This window comes from Diabrotica undecimpunctata, chromosome 4, assembly GCF_040954645.1.
Source record: "Diabrotica undecimpunctata isolate CICGRU chromosome 4, icDiaUnde3, whole genome shotgun sequence".
NCBI lineage: Eukaryota > Metazoa > Arthropoda > Insecta > Coleoptera > Chrysomelidae > Diabrotica > Diabrotica undecimpunctata.
The window spans coordinates 59,076,136-59,096,456 of NC_092806.1; the positions used below are offsets into that span (position 1 = coordinate 59,076,136).

Genomic DNA, 20,321 nt, shown 5'->3' on the forward strand with positions numbered 1-20,321 from the left:
TTTACCTCTTCCTCCTCAACATTTATTTCTTCGTTTGTCGTCACCTCTGGTGTTGGTGGTTCATTATCGACACCTTTAGCAAACAGGGATCGAAAGTAGTCTACCCATGTTTCCTTTTGAATGTGTTTCATTTTTATTATTTCGTTCATCTCTTTTCTTTGTCCTCTGATCGTTCTCCAAATTTCTTTTTGTGTTCCGTAGAAGTCGTGTTCCATCTGTTTTGAGAAGCTCTGCCAGTGTTCCCTTTTTATTTGTTTAACTAATGTATTCGTTTCATTTCTGATTCTTTTATAGTGGTTGTATGCCTGTTGTGTTTGTTGTGTTCTGTATTGTAAAAAGGCTTACTTCTTTTCTACACATTTTGTCGTCACTTCCTCTCTAAATCATGGTGTTTTCTTTTTTGATTTGTTAGTGTTCGTTACTTTCCTCTCTCCAAGTGATTATGTTGCTGCAATAATTCTGTTATTTTTGAGTTTTTCCAAACTTTCTTCGATGTTATCGTTTTCTAATATTTCATTCCCAGCGATCTTCTCCTGATATTCTTTTCCTGTATAAGTATCCCGTGGATTCCGTATTTAGTCCTTCGACTTTTTGTTTGTGTTGGCGCCGCTCTCTTGGGGGGAAGTATTTCAGGATGATTCTTATTTTACATAATACTACGCTATGGTCGCTACCTACATCTGCTGAGTTGAGGCATCTTACATCGATTATTTTAGACAGATGTATATCTCGGTTGGTTATAACATAATCTATCATAGATCTTTGTCCACGGGTGTTATTAATTGTATATTTCTGTTGGTCTTTATGGTAAAAAAATGTGTTTATTCTTAGTTCGTTATTCGTGCAGAAGTTTAGAATCGCAGAAGAGAAGGTTTGTGAAAGAGATAATTTTGAAAAAATTGTACGAAAGACTTCAACACTAGTTTTTCTGTCATTCTAACTAGCAATATAACTACTAATAGATGTCGCCATACTATGATTAACCAAGGAAGCTTGGATTAACAAAATAAATGTCAGTATTTATAGATTGGAGCCATACCATGATGAATAAACCGGTTCTTGTTCAATCAGCAAAGTCTCCCTCATTCTGCGTATGTAGTTATTCCATTCTTTTTTCTGTTTAGTGTCCATTCGGTTATACAAAGTACGTTATATTTTCTTCTAATGTTTGCACTCCTATTTCGATTTCTCAGCATATTTCCTGTAATTCTTCTCAGTACTCTCATCTTTGCCGTTTCAAGTAGCCTTTTTATTGTGGCTGTGACGGGTCTTGTTTATGATGCATATGTCATCATTGGTCTTATACTGGCTTTATAAAGTCTTGACTTCATCTCAGTGTTAATATGTCAGTTTCTCCTTATAGTGTTATTAAGGCATTCTGCCAGTCTATTTGCTCTTTGTACTTGATTTCTCACTTCGTTGTCCATGTCTCCATAGCGGGACAGTGTAGTTTCAAGGTATTTTATTATTGTTACTTGTTCAATACTGATGCCATCGATTTCTATTTGGTTTCTATTTACATATGATTGGTTCGTTGCTGATTACTATTGTTTTAGTTTTCTGAGCTGAGATTATCTTATTAAATTTTTTTGCTCTTATGTTAAATCTGTGGACTACTCTTTGCAGACTATCTTCATCTTGGGCTATCAATATTGCGACGTCTGCGCAACAGAGTATTTTTACTTATTTTTTCCCATTCTGTATCCTCTTTCTTTGTTGCTATTTGTGCACTACAAGACACTAAATAAAAAAGGAAAAGGTCAAATTACGGTGGATGACTTTCTGATGATTTCTGTGGTGTTGCGAAAGAAACCAGAGCCTAAGAATGAGTCGCCCTATTATGTAGTATACACAAAAGTTTTACACTAAGAATGTAAATATATCTCTAAAAGAATAGTGTAAAAGTCAAACTGGATGTCAAACCTGTGAATGTGATAGCAATTTATCCACCCGAGAACAACAGAGATACCACAAGAGAAAACTTCCATGAAAACCACCAGACTGTAATAAATGAGACCCCAAATGACGAATATATGAGGCTATGAGTGCAATAACGAACCAACCCACAAAAATTCAAAATTTATTTTATTGTAGAATATTAACTGTCTAGTTGAAATCTATCAGCTGCATAGTGGACCAATACTCATTTCTCTAGTTGTTACTAGATGGCTGCACTAAGGTAGTTTTGGAACTCCATATTTGATAAAATCTTAGAGAAGCAAAGTGGACCATGCGCGGTTAGTCCACTGTGCTGCTGACAGTTAGATGTTTTTCTATTATTCTTGATTGATATTTCTGGATGTTTTTGTAAATTGTCATTGTGACTTTTAATTATTGTGGAATAATTTATTCTGTTCTATCCCCTATCCTATTTTATTTTCCGAGAAACTTTCAACAAGGAATATAATTTACACTTTCATCCCCCAATTGCTGACTCTTGTAAGAAGTGTGATTTATTTAAAGTCAAAATAAAGGCAGCCAATAGTGAATGAAGTAAACAACTTGGAACTAAAAAAGAACTTCGTCAAAATAAGGCGAAGAGTGCTAGAGGTTCTTGAAAATGAGACACCGAAATGGCAAAAAATGAAAACGCGTCGGTCATCTATTTCAATCTGATGAAGACTTTATTTACACCTGTGCTTACCGCAGGAATTTGTTACTACAAACGGCAATTATGGACCTACTGCTTCAATATTCATGAAATGGAAACTAATAATTCATTTATGTTTGTGTGGGATGAAACCGTCGCTCTAGAGGTCCTCAAGAGGGGTCCTGCATTTTATTTTACATAAAAAATTTCGTAAAATCAAAACGACTTATTATGAGTTCTGACCAATGTGGCGGTCAGAATCGTAATTATTAAAATGTCATTATTATGCAATTATATAACTACATCTCCAGATTTTACCGTGGAAGAAATAGACCACAAGTTTCTGGTAAGTGGTCATTCTTACTTGTTATCCGACCAAGAATTGCTTGAAAGTAATATAACCAACAGAAAAGTTTTCTAATCAAAAACCAGGGTAGAGTGGTTTAAAATTCAATGGTTAAGGTTTAGGAAAGAATTTCCCAATACTCTTCAATATAATATAAGTATCCGAACAATGAAGATGTTTATTTTGAAACAGTGGAACTTTTATATATAATAAAAGGAAATCTGTTTTCAAGAATACAATGGAATTGCCACTTCCATATCCAAATGGCAATACCATTATTGAAGTTAAAAAAGACCTTCTTAAGTTAATGGAATTGATACCCCTATACAGCATGAATTTTATAAAATCCTGAGATCTTAAGCTCAAGCAGCCGGAGGTGAAGTAATTGGCCCATTTGACGACGAAGAGGATTAGACATTCTAACTTCTGATGTTTTTATACACATTCTGTGGTAATAAAGTCTTTGATGCAATATCTAGTATATTATTTTGTGGGATAACCCATTCACTAACTAAAAATATTTTATATGCAAAGTGGACCAACCCACATTAAAAAATCGAATATAGGTGTTTATCCAACATTTTTGATCAAATTTATCAAATAAGTAATATCTAACATACTTCCATTCATTTAAACCAAAAAATATTCTTAAACAAGGTTATAGTGGATGTCCTAATTTTCACTTTTTTTTCAAACCCATATTCTAACACTTATTACTATTGGGGTTAGTCCGTTATTGCACTCATAGCCTCATATAATCATTATGGGTGATTTTAACGCCATGTTGGCAATGATATAGTTCCACGAATAAAACAACGATATAATGAAAATATCAGAAATTAAAACAGGAACCTTCTCACGGACCTCTGCAGATATCAAATGTAATATTATTAATTAGATCAGTTTTGACCTTTTGACACTTTCTGAGGGATTTATACGAACAAAAAATTTACTTACGTGAACTTCCTACATCAATATCCAATGAAATGTCAGACCCTGAACTTGACGAAGAATACCGCCTCGTACTCTTTCCATCAGATAAAATAGTCTTTAACATCACTCTTCCTTTAAGTGCATTGTGGAGCTTCTCTTTCTGATTTAATACTTCCAACTCGCTGGTGTTTTTAAACTGTTTTAATTCACTGCGGGATGAATGAGAATGATTATCGTAAAGTTGGACGTTGTGAGGATTTTTGTCCTGCAAAAAATTAAATTTCAGAAAAAAAAAACAAAACATGCACGTATTAACAGGCGCAAACGTATTATGATAATTCTAACAAGCCTATGTTCATATAACTGTAACCCAGGCTGAAGTTTTTGCTTTGGTGGCCAGCATTGATGAAATCATAGATGGGGACCCCAAAGCAAAGAGAATCAATATTTATACAGATAGCCAATCCGCTATTCTGGCAGTAAAGAACACACTCATAAAATTAAAATTGACGAGGAACTGCAAATATCTCCTTAGCAACCTGGCAAAATATACTACTAGTGTCTTTAATATGGGTGCCCAGGTTATATGGTTACACTAGATTGGCAAGGATTTTATGTGTTGGAGACCGAGTAGGCCCTATCGTCTTGTGATTGTCCATCTCTACCCGTTCTTGGTATCCGACTCCCATAATTCAATTTAGTAAAAGTAGTAAGTTTAGTTTACTTTACCTAAACACTTAATCAATAAGGAATAAAATTCTAGACCTAGCAATATCAGTAGTTAAGTTGAATATGCCAGATTGTAGTGGCTGAACACTGGTTGAGAGCAGGTGACGAACCATATTTTAACCCATTAGCGCCGAGATTAATAAATTATTGATTTTGTATTATTTTTTGCAATATTATTAATGTACTGCTTGTAAGTAATAAAAATTTCTTTTTTCGAGAAAATTTTTTTTCTCGCATATTTCATTTCTGAGATATTAACTGTTGCCTTAAAGCAACGCTATGCGTTTAGACTACCTAGTTTTTGTTAAAAATTAGTATAAAAAATAAAAGATTTTGGGATACAATAAATTGGATTTATTCATAAGAAAATGTAATTACTGGGTGATAGTTCCATATCGTACTTTAAACACATTGTTCTAACAATAGATTTACATGTTTTAAACCCACATCTTCGCTTTTTACCATCTGGAATGTATTGTATAAAATGATTTATGGTGTCAAAACGAATGTCATCCGATACTCGGCTATCGAAAGATGCTGTCAAGGAAGCCGATGGCCTTCCACTTCCTTTGCTAAGTACACTATACTTGCTAAATACGTGGGTACAATCTCTCCTGTAAAATTTAACTACGATACATTTTCTCTGCCAGTTTTATTATACAATAACCAACTGTTTTGTAATACAACATCGAGCATCCATGTAAATTTTTTTCCATGAATACTGATCCAGTAGCAACTTACATTCCGATCCATTTGATCAGTTCCTACCATAAATGTGTTATATTTGGCGATCAATTTCGGTCTAGAAACATGTTTCGTTTGAGTTTTTGAGAAAATATTCTTACTTAATTTACTTCTTGAGTGCAGCAGGAGGATGAAATCATTGTTGCTACTGCATTGACATTGTCCATCACTTTGTTCAATGGATGTTTCAAAATCACCTAGATTTTTTTCAAGTCCTTTTTAGAAGTTAACGAACATCTTCGGGGAACTCGATTTTCGTCAGCAGTTCCTATGGCGTTATAACCACGAAATTTTCATTTAGAAATTTTTTAAATATTTTCGTTGCAGTTATTTGTTCATATTTTAAATAATCGGATTTTGGAAATACCGATGCACGCTCCTTGTCAAACTCTGCTCCTTTTAGCCATTAAGGTTGATTTCGAGGCTCAAGAAGTCTCTCTGAAATCCAATTTTTTACTTCTTCAGATTCAAAATTATGGCCAGGAATTTCTTCACGCTGCATATAATCTTCGTTCTAACCAATTGTTTCATTATTTGGTAGTCGTATTTCTGTTCCGGCACGTAATTGACGGGATGAAAGGTTATCTACCAGCCTAAAAATGTTAAGGTATACTCATCACTAAGCCTGTACATTTTTATTATACAAAATTTGACAATTATAGCACTACATACTACATACATATATCCTCTTTTATCTTCATCTAAATCACCTAAATTCTTGTTAGTGTCTACATTTGGATCTTGGGGTTCTACAAAAATATCGTTATCTAGTTCGTTATCAGTATCGTTATCATTATAAATCATATTGAGTAAGCAAAAAAACCTCGTCTAGAACAACTATGATAAAGTTTAAAATATAGGTAGTACAAACGTCTAGCCTTACTTTAAGGCAACGGCTAGGTTACAATAGGTACTGACAAGTAGTTATTTAACAATTCATATAAATCATTTAAAATATGTTTTGTTACAAGTATAATCAACACAAATCAACATCAAATAAACAGTTCTTAACACCAGTAAAGAAATAATCATAACTGAGTGTTAGCGATTATCGTTGATGGAATTGACACGGTTGCCAAAGATCCTCCCAAATACAGGCATGTTTGCTGTTGCTTTAAAGCAACGGCGCTAATGGGTTACTGTGAATGGATGTACTCGTAGCTCAGGGTATGTATGTAGAGAGAAAGCAGGCGTACGTGTAGGGATATTTATAAAAGACTATTTTGATTATTCTTAAGTCTATAGATATAACACAAAGTGATGAATACAATTCTTAAGTGGGCGAAGTATACAGCCCTAATGATTTCCATCACAATGATCTTTTGGGGGAAGTTTAGTATAAATTAATAAGTTCAACAATCACTTCCCATGGTTTTGCGATACTAAATAAAATTGTTTATACTAAAATCACAAGCTACTCAGCTGCTTTTAAGTCCAATATACATTCAATAAAGAAGGAAGTCAACTCCTTGTGTGATGTAATCGTAAGAATTCTTAAGTAACCTGGTTTAACATTACATTACACACCCTTGTTTCAAAGCGGCATTTTCATTATAGAACAGTTTACAAATAGCAAGTTCCTCAAGGATACCTATAGATCTGTGCAAAAACGTTAATTGGAGCTAAAGCAAAAAAAGATAATTTCTCAAATAAATTATCAAAGGCACAAAACAACAGCAAAAAATTATGATCAACATTAAATCATATTATCCAAACTCCAGTAACAGACAGTAACAAGAGACAGTAACAATCCAATAGTTACAATATCATAGTTCTACATTTAATAAGATCGAGGACATACCTAATCAATTAAGCCAATACTTTTTGCAATTAGGAAAATCTCTAGCAACAAACATACCACCTCCATCAAAACCTCCTGTAAATATTTTTTTCAATAGCAACAAGTCTCAGAAAACCATATTAGAGAGGTCGTAAGAAAATTAAAAAAAGGGAAAATCTACAGGCTGCGATGGCTAGTGTTGATACTATTAGAGAGTTGCTACCAATTATAACTAAATTAGTTAACCTCTCCCTTATCATTGGATCAATTTCAAACTATGGCGATAGTGGTACCACTGTATTAAAGAGGGCACTCAAAGAAACCTGACAGTCATCGGCCAATATCCATCAATAGCCGTGCCAAAGACCTTATCATATACTTTTTTCTTCTTTCCAGCTTTTCCCCTTTCAGGGGACGTTGTTCTTTACTCTTCTTCGCCACTCACCACTGCAGTCTTTGTTCTCGGACCTTTTTTTAGATGTTAGTCACCCCGGCTCTTTCACTAACCACGTCGTTCCTGATATTGTCTCTTCTAGTTTTACCGTAACATTTTCATTTCAGTTACCTCGATATTCTTTTCCTGAACCCTCTTTAAAGGCCATACTTCATACAATCTTGTCTAAATAGTTGGATATATTTTAGGCTGAACCAGTCGCGTAGGTTTTGCATCCGAGAGTTTCTTTCACCTGGACTCCTCCTTCCACCCACTTTTCCCTCGAGAATGAGTTGCTGCGAGGTGGTATTTACTGTGTATCATAACGTGACCAAAGTATTCTAGTTTTTTTTTCATTGTAAACGCAATTTTCTGTTGTTTACCTAGTCTTTCCAGCACTTTCCTATTCATTATATGTCCTGTGCAGGGTATTTGGAGAATTCTTCTATATATCAACATTTCAAAGGCCGAGAGTTTTTTGGCCTGTCAGGGTCTTTGCTTCAAACCCACACAGTAGAACTGGGGCTCCGTAACATTTGATTAATCGGATTTTTAATGGTAGCGAAATGTCCCTATCAAAAGGAACATCGATCGCAATGATATAAAAATATAATACGTGAACTCTATTGGAACCAAAATGCATTTATTAGAACGGAGACGTGGGTCACTGATACTATAAAAATCCAAAGAGGAGTTAGACAAGGTTGTATACTCCCGCCTTTATTATTCAACCTGTATTACTGGGAGAAGAAATTTGCACGAGCTCTGGATGAGGTACAAGAAAGTATAAAATTCAACGGAAGAATTGTTAATAACATCCGATATGCCGAAGATACGTTATTAATTGCCGGAAGCGAACAAGAAGTACAAAAAGTACACATTGAGCGACTGTGAAACATCATCATCATCTTTGGCTCGACAATCCTCTGTGGATCCTGGCCTGCTCCAAGATTCGTCGCCTCAACTCTACTTCACTGTGAAAAATATGGTCTTAAAATTAACACCAACCAATTTTTCACCAACCGATATCTTGATCGAACTCTACGATATCGCATGATAAAATACTATATACATAGTATCCTACTGCACGACATGGAAACCTGGACGCTATAAATTATCTCATTACGCCGCCTGGAAAACTTTGAGATGTGGATATTTCGGCACATTATAAATATTTCATGAACTTACCATGTTAGAAATGAAGAGGTTTTAAGACGTAGGAATAGAGATCGTAAACTTGTAAGTATTATTAAAAAACATCTTATCTTGGACATATATTCAGACACGAGAGATGTAGCTTCCTTCAACTAATAATGGAAGGAAAAATATAAGGAAAGTGTGATCCTGGCAGACGACAAATAATCTAGCTATGAACATCAAGGATCATTGCTGGTAAATATATTCTTCATTTTTTCAGTTACTTCACCTACACTTTGTAGTATATTCTGCAGATATTCAAAGTTGCTCGCTGTGATAGCATTATCGTACACATATCTAATGTTATTTATCTGGTCGATTTGAGATTTCATGCACATCCTGAATATCCTATACGCATGATGAATTCGAATGATGCTATTTTATATTATATGTATAGTAATTATGTTACAGTTGTATAAAATACTCCAAAGAACTATTACTAAAATCAGAAACTGATAACTATCCGAGGGACTGTTAAAACTAGAGGAAGAAACAAGTAAGTTTCACAACAGTGAAAGCAGACCACACAGCAAATAAAGCTACGTTAAAAATAATTGCTGGTAAAATTACACGTACGTAGGTAGTAACATATTGGTACAATAAATTTAATTACTTGCAGCCTTGTCTACATCAGGTTTTAAGATAAAGAATGAATAATCTAATAGAAAATGTCTTGATATACTCTGCATTGATTCGCCCATCGTATCGATATAATATACTAAGAATGGAACATAATATTTTTACATGTAGCTGATCACCGACGGAACTGACGTCACATTATCGACTACAATGTCCAACGTAAATTTGACAGGTGATTAATGTGAACATAGTTATCTACGATATTTTAATGTTAAATAGATAACATTATGTATTAAGTCAATAATTTAACGTATTCTTTTTGGTAAATCAATAAATTCGTCAAATTTTTAATATTTTGCATCTAGTCACATCAGTGGCGTGCGATGCGCAAATACGTACCTGTAAAATATATATGTTTTATATGTTATAAAAATACTATTTTCTGAATTTTAAAATATTACACGTCATTATATATTTGATTCAAATGTAAATAACAACAAAAATAAATTTTTATTATACAAATATAAGTACCAAAAGAATTTTTTTTACTTTGGACGCAAATATTTACTCATAGGTTCTATCCTTAGTATATTATATCGATGGATTGTATTGTTTTATTATCCACATTTTGTTATATTGGTGCACAATGCACCAATGTGTCGCCCACGTTTTTTTATTATGTTGTATGATACGGCTGACGTGGTGTTACATTCACGCGCGTGCGCTTTTGGTAAGTGATTTGCCGCGTAAACTAGCGTATATAACAGCAGCATCTGCGAGCTGCAGTAAGTTCAGTTTGTGCTTCGAAGTGATCAAGTGTTATTGTTACGTAGTGTTCGAAATGTTTCGTTTATTGCCAGTGATCGCTGCATCCTGCTTCCAGCTCGCGGCGCTTCCCGTGGAAATGTGGTCTAATATTTTAAGGTAAGTGTTTATTAATTTATTTTAATGTTTATTTTTTTATATTAGTATTTATTTTTTTATATTTGTATTTATTGTTTTCATTATACTTTTAATCTTTATACTGATATACTGTTTTATATTTCAGATTGTTGGATCCATTGTCTTTATTGGCAACTGCAAGATCAGATCCCAGATTTAAGAGTATTTGTCTTGGTGACAGTGTGCTGAGAAATAATCTGCGGTGTGCTTTGGAGATCGAAAGACGTCAGGCCGAAGAAATTATCCGAAATCCTGCCAAGTCAATAATCATTTCTAGGGAGGATGGCAAAAGAGTATTTGCAGCGAACGTTTCCAAGAAGATCATCAAGAAATCTGTAAATTTAAGACATAGCTTGGAGGTTCTGAAGAAAAAGCCTATGAAAGCAGACAATAAAAAGAACAAACAATGTTTATCGACTGTTAAGAAAGTTTTTAATTGTAGAATATAAGTTTAGTTTGTAATAAATAAATTTTTGGAATAAATATTTTTTTACAATAAAGTTATTATCTTATCTCATTTATTTTAAGAAACGATTAATATTTGATTTTTTTTAATATTCAGGATATTTAATCAAAAAGACACTAAAAAATAGTTTTGGGCAACATATTGTAACGATAAATTCTGACCCAAAACCGTAAATATATTTATTACTAATATTTTCATTCATTCACGTATTTTTTAGGTAATGCCTACCTGACACACGATGGGTCCCCCTTTGTAATAAAAACAACAATTCGAACCTTCTGGAGACAAGCCGATTTAACCATACCGGTTCTGACAACAATTCGCCGCTCTGTCTAGAAGGCCGTAGACGTTTCTCGTCTAACAGTAGTGAATATATAACGGGACTTTTTGGAGAATAGAGGACAGTTAATTCTCAAGACGCGCTCGCGAATTTAAATGTTACGTTCGTTTTTTAATAAATTATGTATGTTTAGTGATAAATAAATAAATATCAGTTATTGTGCTTTTTAATGAATTAAGATAAGAACAAGACATTATAAATTAAATAGACATTGAAATAAAATCATCACAATATCAAATTTTGAAAATTGTCGTATGTAACTATTGCCTTTAATCATATTTTTGAATTAAAATTATTTACTCATCAGTATCATATGGAAGCAATATCCTACAGCAATATTATTAACATTTTTGTGCAAGATCGTAACAAAATTAGAAAGTTGCAAAATAGGCTAAAAAATTTAACATCGACATCCTAGTTCTAACATAAATCAAGAGTAAATTTAAAGAGAATGTATATTCGTCTTCGAAGGAGTAGCAATACTAGTAAAAAAGGAATACAATAGAAACATCACAAACATTGATATATAGACCAGGGAAATAAGCAAAAAAAAGTACCCTGATTGTGACACTCGTCCGGCCAAGCAACCGAGAGTTGTTTTGAGTAGTATGGACCTCTATAACAAGAACCTATATGTTTCCTGCGGTCGATTTTTTGGACTTAATTAATTATTATAATAATAATATTATTATATATATATATATATAAATCGTTTTTGACCTTAATTTGTTAATAATTAATTAAGTCCAAAAAATCGACCGCAGGAAACATATAGGTTCTTGTTATAGAGGTCCATACTACTCAAAACAATTCTCGGTTGCTTGGCCGGACGAGTGTCACAATCAGGGTACTTTTTTTGCTTATTTCCCTGGTCTATATATCAATGTTTGTGATGTTTCTATTGTATTCCTTTTTTACTAGTATCGCTACTCCTTCGTAGACGAATATATATTCTCTTTAAATTTACTCTTGATTTATGTTAGAACTAGGATGTCGATGTTAAATTTTTTAGCTTATTTTGCAACGTTCTAATTTTGTTACGATCTTGCACGTCTGTGGACACAAAAATGTTAATAATATTGCTGTAGGATATTGCTTCCATATGATACTGATAAGTAAATAATTTTAATTCAAAAATATGATTAAAGGCAATAGTTACAAACGACAATTTTCAAAATTTGATATGTTGCCCAAAACTATTTTTAGTGTCTTTTTGATTAATAATCCTGAATATTAAAAAAAATCAAATATTAATCGTTTCTTAAAATAAATGAGATAAGATAATAACTTTATTGTAAAAAAATATTTATTCCAAAAATTTATTTATTTATTACAAACTAAACTTATATTCTACAATTAAAAACTTTCTTAATAGTAGATAAACATTGTTTGATCTTTTTATTGTCTGCTTTCATAGGCTTTTTCTTCAGAACCTCCAAGCTATGTCTTAAATTTACAGATTTCTTGATGATCTTCTTGGAAACGTTCGCTGCAAATACTCTTTTGCCATCCTCCCTAGAAATGATTATTGACTTGGCAGGATTTCGGATAATTTCTTCGGCCTGACGTCTTTCGATCTCCAAAGCACACCGCAGATTATTTCTCAGCACACTGTCACCAAGACAAATACTCTTAAATCTGGGATCTGATCTTGCAGTTGCCAATAAAGACAATGGATCCAACAATCTGAAATATAAAACAGTATATCAGTATAAAGATTAAAAGTATAATGAAAAAAATAAATACAAATGTAGAAAAATAAATACAAATATAAAAAAATAAACATTAAAATAAATTAATAAACACTTACCTTAAAATATTAGACCACATTTCCACGGGAAGCGCCGCGAGCTGGAAGCAGGATGCAGCGATCACTGGCAATAAACGAAACATTTCGAACACTACGTAACAATAACACTTGATCACTTCGAAGCACAAACTGAACTAACTGCAGCTCGCAGATGCTGCTGTTATATACGCTAGTTTACGCGGCAAATCACTTACCAAAAGCGCGCGCGCGTGAATGTAACACCACGTCAGCCGTATCATACAACATAATAAAAAAACGTGGGCGACACATTGGTGCATTGTGCACCAATATAACAAAATGCGGATAATAAAACAATACAATCCATCGATATAATATACTAAGGATAGAACCTATGAGTAAATATTTGCGTCCAAAGTAAAAAAAATTCTTTTGGTACTTATATATGTATAATAAAAATTTATTTTTGTTGTTATTTACATTTGAATCAAATATATAATGACGTGTAACATTTTAAAATTCAGAAAATAGTATTTTTATAACATATAAAACATATATATTTTACAGGTACGTATTTGCGTATCGCACGCCACTGATGTGACTAGATGCAAAATATTAAAAATTTGACGAATTTATTGATTTACCAAAAAGAATTCGATAAATTATTGACTTAATACATAATGTTATCTATTTAACATTAAAATATCGTAGATAACTATGTTCACATTAATCACCTGTCAAATTTACGTCGGACATTGTAGTCGATAATGTGACGTCAGTTCCGTCGGTGATCAGCTACATGTAAAAATATTATGTTCCATTCTTAGTATATTATATCGATACGATGGGCGAATCAATGCAGAGTATATCAAGACATTTTCCAGCAATGATCCTTAGTGACGTTTTATACCTTAACATTTTTAGGCTGGTAAATAACCTTTCATACAGTCAATTACGTGCCGAAGCAGAAATACGACTACCAAATAATAAAGGAATTGGTTTGAACGAAGATTATATACAGCGTGAAGAAATTCCTGACCATAATTTTGAATCTGAAGAAGTAAAAAATTGGATTTCAGAGAGACTTCTTGAGCTTCGAAATCAACCTTAATGGCTAAAAGAAGCAGAATTTGACAAGGAGCGGGCATCGGTATTTCCAAAACCCGATTATTTGAAATATAAACAAATAACTGCAACGAAAATATTTAAACAATTTATAAATGAAAATTTCGTGGTTATAACGCCATAGGAACTGCTCGCGAAAATCTAGTTCCCAGAGGATGTCCGTTAACTTCTAAAAAGGACTTGAAAAAATCTAGGTTATTTTGAAACAGACATTGAACAAAGTGATGGACAATGTCAATGCAGTAGTAACAATGATTTCATCCTCCTGCGGCACTCAAGAAGTAGGTCAAGCAAGAAGATTTTCTGAAAAACTCAAACGAAACTTGTTTCTAGACCGAAATTGATCGCCAAATATAATACATTTATGGTAGGAACTGATCAAATGGATCGGAATGTAAGTTGCTAACGGATCATTATTCGTGGAAAAAAAATTTACATGGATGCTGAATGTTGCATTACAAAACAGTTGGATATTGTATAATAAAACTAGCAGAGAAAATGTATCGTAGTTAAATTTTACAGGAGAGATTGTACGCACGTATTTAGCAAAGTATAGTGTATTTAGCGAAGGAAGTGGAAAGCTATCAGCTTCCTTGACAGCATCTGTCGATAGACGAGTATCGGATGACATTCGTTTTGACACCATAAATCATTTGATACAATACATTCCAGATGGTAAAAAGCAAAGACGTGGATTTAAAACATGTAAATCTATTGTTAGAACAATGTGTTTAAAGTGTGATATTGAACTATTACCCAGTATTACATTTTTTTTATAAATAAATCTCTATTTTTGTTTTATTGCCTACTTTACTGTAGCCAAAATCCCAAATCCCCAAAAAAACCCAAAATCTTTTATTTTTTAAGCAGTCATCAACGCTTTTAGCGTTGCTTTAAGGCAACAGTTAATATCTCAGAAATGAAATATGCGAGAAAAAATATTTTAAGAAGTTTTTTATTACTTACAAGCAGTACATTAATAATATTGCAAAAAACAATACAAAATCAATAATTTATTAATCTCGGCGCTAATGGTTTAAAATATGGTTCGTCATCTGCTCTCAATCAGTGTTCAGCCACTACAATCTGGCATATTCAACTTAACTACACGTTTTATTTTATGTGGTATGATACGGCTAACGTGGTGTTACATTCACGCGCGCGCGCGCTTTTGGTAAGTGATTTGCCGCGTAAACTAGTGTATATAACAGCAGCATCTGCGAGCTGCAGTTAGTTCAGTTTGTGCTTCGAAGTGATCAAGTGTTATTGTTACGTAGTGTTCGAAATGTTTCGTTTATTTCCAGTGATCGCTGCATCCTGCTTCCAGCTCGCGGCGCTTCCCGTGGAAATGTGGTCTAATATTTTAAGGTAAGTGTTTATTAATTTATTTTAATGTTTATTTTTTTATATTTGTATTTATTTTTTTACATTTGTATTTATTTTTTTCATTATACTTTTAATCTTTATACTGATATACTGTTTTATATTTCAGATTGTTGGATCCATTGTCTTTATTGACAACTGCAAGATCAGATCCCAGATTTAAGAGTATTTGTCTTGGTGACAGTGTGCTGAGAAATAATCTGCGGTGTGCTTTGGAGATCGAAAGACGTCAGGCCGAAGAAATTATCCGAAATCCTGCCAAGTCAATAATCATTTCTAGGGAGGATGGCAAAAGAGTATTTGCAGCGAACGTTTCCAAGAAGATCATCAAGAAATCTGTAAATTTAAGACATAGCTTGGAGGTTCTGAAGAAAAAGCCTATGAAAGCAGACAATAAAAAGAACAAACAATGTTTATCGACTGTTAAGAAAGTTTTTAATTGTAGAATATAAGTTTAGTTTGTAATAAATAAATAAATTTTTGGAATAAATATTTTTTTACAATAAAGTTATTATCTTATCTCATTTATTTTAAGAAACGATTAATATTTGATTTTTTTAATATTCAGGATATTTAATCAAAAAGACACTAAAAAATAGTTTTGGGCAACATATCAAATTTTGAAAATTGTCGTTTGTAACTATTGCCTTTAATCATATTTTTGAATTAAAATTATTTACTCATCAGTATCATATGGAAGCAATATCCTACAGCAATATTATTAACATTTTTGTGTCCACAGACGTGCAAGATCGTAACAAAATTAGAAAGTTGCAAAATAAGCTAAAAAATTTAACATCGACATCCTAGTTCTAACATAAATCAAGAGTAAATTTAAAGAGAATATATATTCGTCTTCGAAGGAGTAGCGATACTAGTAAAAAAGGAATACAATAGAAACATCACAAACATTGATATATAGACCAGCGAAATAAGCAAAAAAAGTACCCTGATTGTGACACTCGTTGCCAAGAAACCGAGAGTTGTTTTGAGTAGTATGGACCTCTATAACAAGAATCTATATGTTTCCTGCGGTCGATTTTTTGGACTTAATTAATTATTAACAAATTAAGGTCAAAAACGATTTTTATATATATATATATATATATATATATATATATATATATATATATATATATATTGTTAATAATTAATTATATCCAAAAAATCGACCGCAGGAAACATATAGGTTCTTGTTATAGGGTACTTTTTTTGCTTATTTCCCTGGTCTATATATCAATGTTTGTGATGTTTCTATTGTATTCCTTTTTTACTAGTATATATATATATATATATATATATATATATATATATATATATATATATATATATATATATATATATATATATATATATATATATCGCAAACCACAAACAAAGGAACAAACTGTAAAAACTCTTACTAAAAATCTACGTAATGCCCAAGAACTGAATAAGAGTTGTTATAACATTGATCAGAAATGGGAAAATATAAAAGTAGCAATAATTAAAACAGCAAATGAAAACTTAAAACCAAAGAAAAGAAAACATAAAGACTGGATGACTGAAGAAATACTACTATTAATGAATGAAAGAAAATCATTCAAAACAAAAAATCCAATTAAATATAAAGCAACTGATCGATTAATTAAAAATGGAATAAAAGAAGCTAAAGAGAGAATGTTACATGAGCAGTGCCAAGAACTAGAAGAAATTGTGAAAAAATATGACTTTTTTAACATGCATAAAAGAATTAGAGAATTAACAGGAATGAGAAAAACACTTCAAACTAGGCAACTAAGAGATGAAAGTGGTGCACTTATAACAGATATAAACAAAAAAATGCAGAGATAGACACAATATATAGCACAACTTTTTGAAGACAAAGAGAGAACACAAGCACCAAAAGAATTTAAGGATGATACTGGGCCTGCCATTATACGATAAGAAATTGAATATGCAATGAAACAAGCTAAAGGTGGTAAATCTCCCGAGGCTGATGAAGTTCCTATCGAATTACTCAAAATTGTGAATGTTGAATCTATTGGTCTTCTTTTGGATCTATTAGCATTATCATCCTGAAAAATAAATTTTCCTTCGCCAAACAGATCTTTTCCACTAAGCAGCATCTTATTCTGTAGTACTTCAATGTATTTGGTAGCATTCATCATCCCAGAGACAACGTGTAGGCGACCAACTACTCGAGCGGACATGCAACCCCATATCATAACGGAGGTTGGATGTTTAATTGTGAGAAGAACACATTTTGGAGAAAATTCTTCACCAGGAAATCTTCTGACGTAGGCATTTCCAGCATGATTATTAGTGTTACGATAATTATCCTGGCCTAAAATAACCGTAAATATTATGACTAATGCTGTTCTGTTTTAGATTTTACGAGAGTATTCGATTAGCCGGCAGAAATTTACCTGAAGGGACCTTCCAGAAACGGTCGAGCCGATGTGAAAATACCCGTTTGCCTTACCGTTATAATTTCGCCGCTAATCGAGAAGGCTGTTCGATGATTCTAGCGTAAAGGCAATGGCATATAAATCAGGACATTTTATTTGGAAGGGACAGTTAATTCTCAAGACGCGCTCGCGAATTTGTTACGTACGGATATATATAAATTATTGTCAGATAAGTTAATATAAATAAAGAAATAAATTAAATCCGTAAGTGTTATAAATATTGAACCTTTTAATAAATTCACAACAAATGGTGTCAGAGTGGGATCGAACATAAATTAGACTTATAATAATAATACAAGTGGATATAAAATAAATTGTGAAAATGACGACGATTTATGAGCTCACAGTGACGAATTTAAGAAGACATCTCGAAGACAGAGAATTAGCTTCTACCGGAAAAAAGGCTGAGTTAGTTCAACGACTAAAGAACGCTTTGCTAGAAGAAGGTCTAGATCCAGAGACTTATATATTTGAAGATGCTGTCCTCTCATCGATTTCGAAAGTTTCCGGCGACATCGCATCATTAGAGAACAAAGTTTCCGGTGACATCGCATCATTGGAGAACAAAGTTTCTGGCGATATTTCGAAAGTTTCCGGCGACATCGCCTCATTAGAAAACAAAGTTTCTAACGAGATTTCTTCTCTGGAAAGTAAAGTTTCTGCTAACATCTCTAAAGTAACTTCTGAGATGTCTGCCCTCGACGATAGAATGTCTTCGCTAAAAAAACAAGTTGCTGCCGATATGTCGGCCTTCGAAGAAAAGATTAAAGAGATAGAAAGGAAGATGGAGGAAACCGGGACAGCAGAGAGAGGAAACAATCCAATTACAGTGGAGACAAAAGAAGACGAGACGAAATGTAAGTTGGAAACACGACCGAAATTTGAAGGAAGTGGAGGTTCTGTCCATGTGAAAGTCCCAACTTTCGACGGAAAATCATCATGGAACAACTACATGAAACAGTTCGAATCAGCCGCAAGAGCAAATGGATGGTCTGAAAAAGAAAAGGCTGTAAACCTGACTATCGCTCTTCGAGGAGATGCCTTAGATGTGCTTCAGACCATAGCCGTAGAGGAGACCGATGATTTCGAACAACTGAAGAAGAGGTTAAATATGCGATATGGCCACGAACATTTGGAGCATGTATATCAGTCACAGCTTAAAAATCGTAGACAGAAGAAAGATGAGGCTCTTCAAGAATATGAGGTAGATATTGCCAGATTAGTACGATATGCTTATCCAACAGCTCCCGAAGACATGATGGAAAAATTGGCCGTTCAAACGTTTATTGATGGTCTTCGTGATCATGAAATGCAGAGAACACTACGATTAGCTCGTCACAAGACGCTGGTTGATGTCTTATCCGCCGCCCTCGAATACGAGTCAGCTACGCAGGCCTCTGGAGGATACAGTAAAGTTAGGACTGTAAAAGAGGAAGGAGATGAAGATAAACTTGACCAGCTCGTTAATATGATGAAAATTATTACATGCAAGAAAACGAAGACCATAAAATCAAGAAACTCACCATCAGGAAAACCAGAACGAGTTGGCTTTAGGGGAGCAGCTTCGACCCGGAACTTTTCCAAAGACCCTCTTATACTAATAGCTTCTTTGAAATGTCGTGAAGATAGTGTATATGTAGATGGAGAAATAAATGGTAAAAGACATACGTTGTTGGTGGATACCGGAGCGACCAGAACCATTATACGTCCAACAGTTATAAACAGCCGAAAGAAACTGTTACCAACGAGGTTGCGACTTCGGACCGCTACAGGTGAAAATGCCAACATTCATGGAGAAATCCAGGTACAATTGGGAATTGGAGCAGAAAAGTTTGTCCATACTGTTATAGTTGCTGACATCGAAGAGGATGTTATATTAGGAATGGACGTAATGAATATGCATGGATTCCAATTGGATTTTAAGAATAAGGTAATCAAAGTTGGCAACGAGGAGGTATTTCTTCATCCACATAATGACAACACCGTGCAAGCAGCCATTACAGAAGATACAGTCGTGCCTGCGAGAAGCGAAACGATCATAGTAGCGCGACTACAGGGAATTGTAGACGAAGGGACACCTGTTATGATGGAGCCTTGGAACCACGACGATGAGGTTGGCCGTGGATTCATAATTGGAAAGGAATTGGTGACTTCGGCTAAAGAAATTCCTGTGAGACTTATCAATGTCAACGACTACCCAGTGACCATCAAGAAAGAGACAAAGGTAGGAACTTGTGTACCTGTGACATCCATAATCCGTCAGGCGACAACATCTGATAATTCCAACGACAAATTCGACCAAATGGTTGCAGTTGCAGGACAGTCTCTAAATCAGATGGAGAAAAGGAAATTAAGGGAATTTCTTCGGCAGTATCGTGATATTTTCGTACCGAAAGGAGGAAAGACGGGAAGAACTACCGTTGTTAAGCATAAAATTGATACTGGTAATGCTAAGCCAATTCGTCAAACAGCTCGACGATTACCACAGGCGAAGAGAGAGGAAGCTGAAACGATTG

At 33.7% G+C, this 20,321-nt stretch overlaps 3 protein-coding genes across 3 annotated transcripts in view; 1 reads left to right on the forward strand and 2 right to left on the reverse strand.

The window, feature by feature from the left end:
- Xe7 (A-kinase anchor protein 17A) overlaps positions 1-20,321 on the reverse strand; it is a 77,185-nt gene that overhangs the window by 13,333 nt on the left and 43,531 nt on the right. The window contains exon 4 of the mRNA XM_072529550.1: positions 3,894-4,134. Within this exon, the coding sequence (XP_072385651.1) occupies positions 3,894-4,134 (241 nt within the window). The remainder of the gene's footprint in view (positions 1-3,893; positions 4,135-20,321) is intronic.
- On the forward strand, positions 10,132-10,722 carry LOC140438009 (uncharacterized). The gene is made up of 2 exons (XM_072527729.1): positions 10,132-10,255; positions 10,380-10,722. The coding sequence occupies exons 1-2, from the start codon at positions 10,173-10,175 to the stop codon at positions 10,720-10,722; spliced, it is 426 nt and encodes a 141-aa protein (XP_072383830.1). The 5' UTR covers positions 10,132-10,172.
- Positions 12,423-13,109, reverse strand: LOC140438010 (uncharacterized). The gene is made up of 2 exons (XM_072527730.1): positions 12,890-13,109; positions 12,423-12,765 (listed from the first exon to the last, which is right to left on the reverse strand). The coding sequence occupies exons 1-2, from the start codon at positions 12,970-12,972 to the stop codon at positions 12,423-12,425; spliced, it is 426 nt and encodes a 141-aa protein (XP_072383831.1). The 5' UTR covers positions 12,973-13,109.

Excerpts from the sequence above, each read along its gene's own strand:
- LOC140438009 (XM_072527729.1), top strand. The coding sequence starts at position 10,173 with ATGTTTCGTTTATTGCCAGTGATCGCTGCATCCTGCTTCCAGCTCGCG. Across the intron at positions 10,256-10,379 it reads ATGTGGTCTAATATTTTAAG|ATTGTTGGATCCATTGTCTT; the intron begins GTAAGTGTTTAT and ends TTTATATTTCAG.
- LOC140438010 (XM_072527730.1), bottom strand. The coding sequence starts at position 12,972 with ATGTTTCGTTTATTGCCAGTGATCGCTGCATCCTGCTTCCAGCTCGCG. Across the intron at positions 12,766-12,889 it reads ATGTGGTCTAATATTTTAAG|ATTGTTGGATCCATTGTCTT; the intron begins GTAAGTGTTTAT and ends TTTATATTTCAG.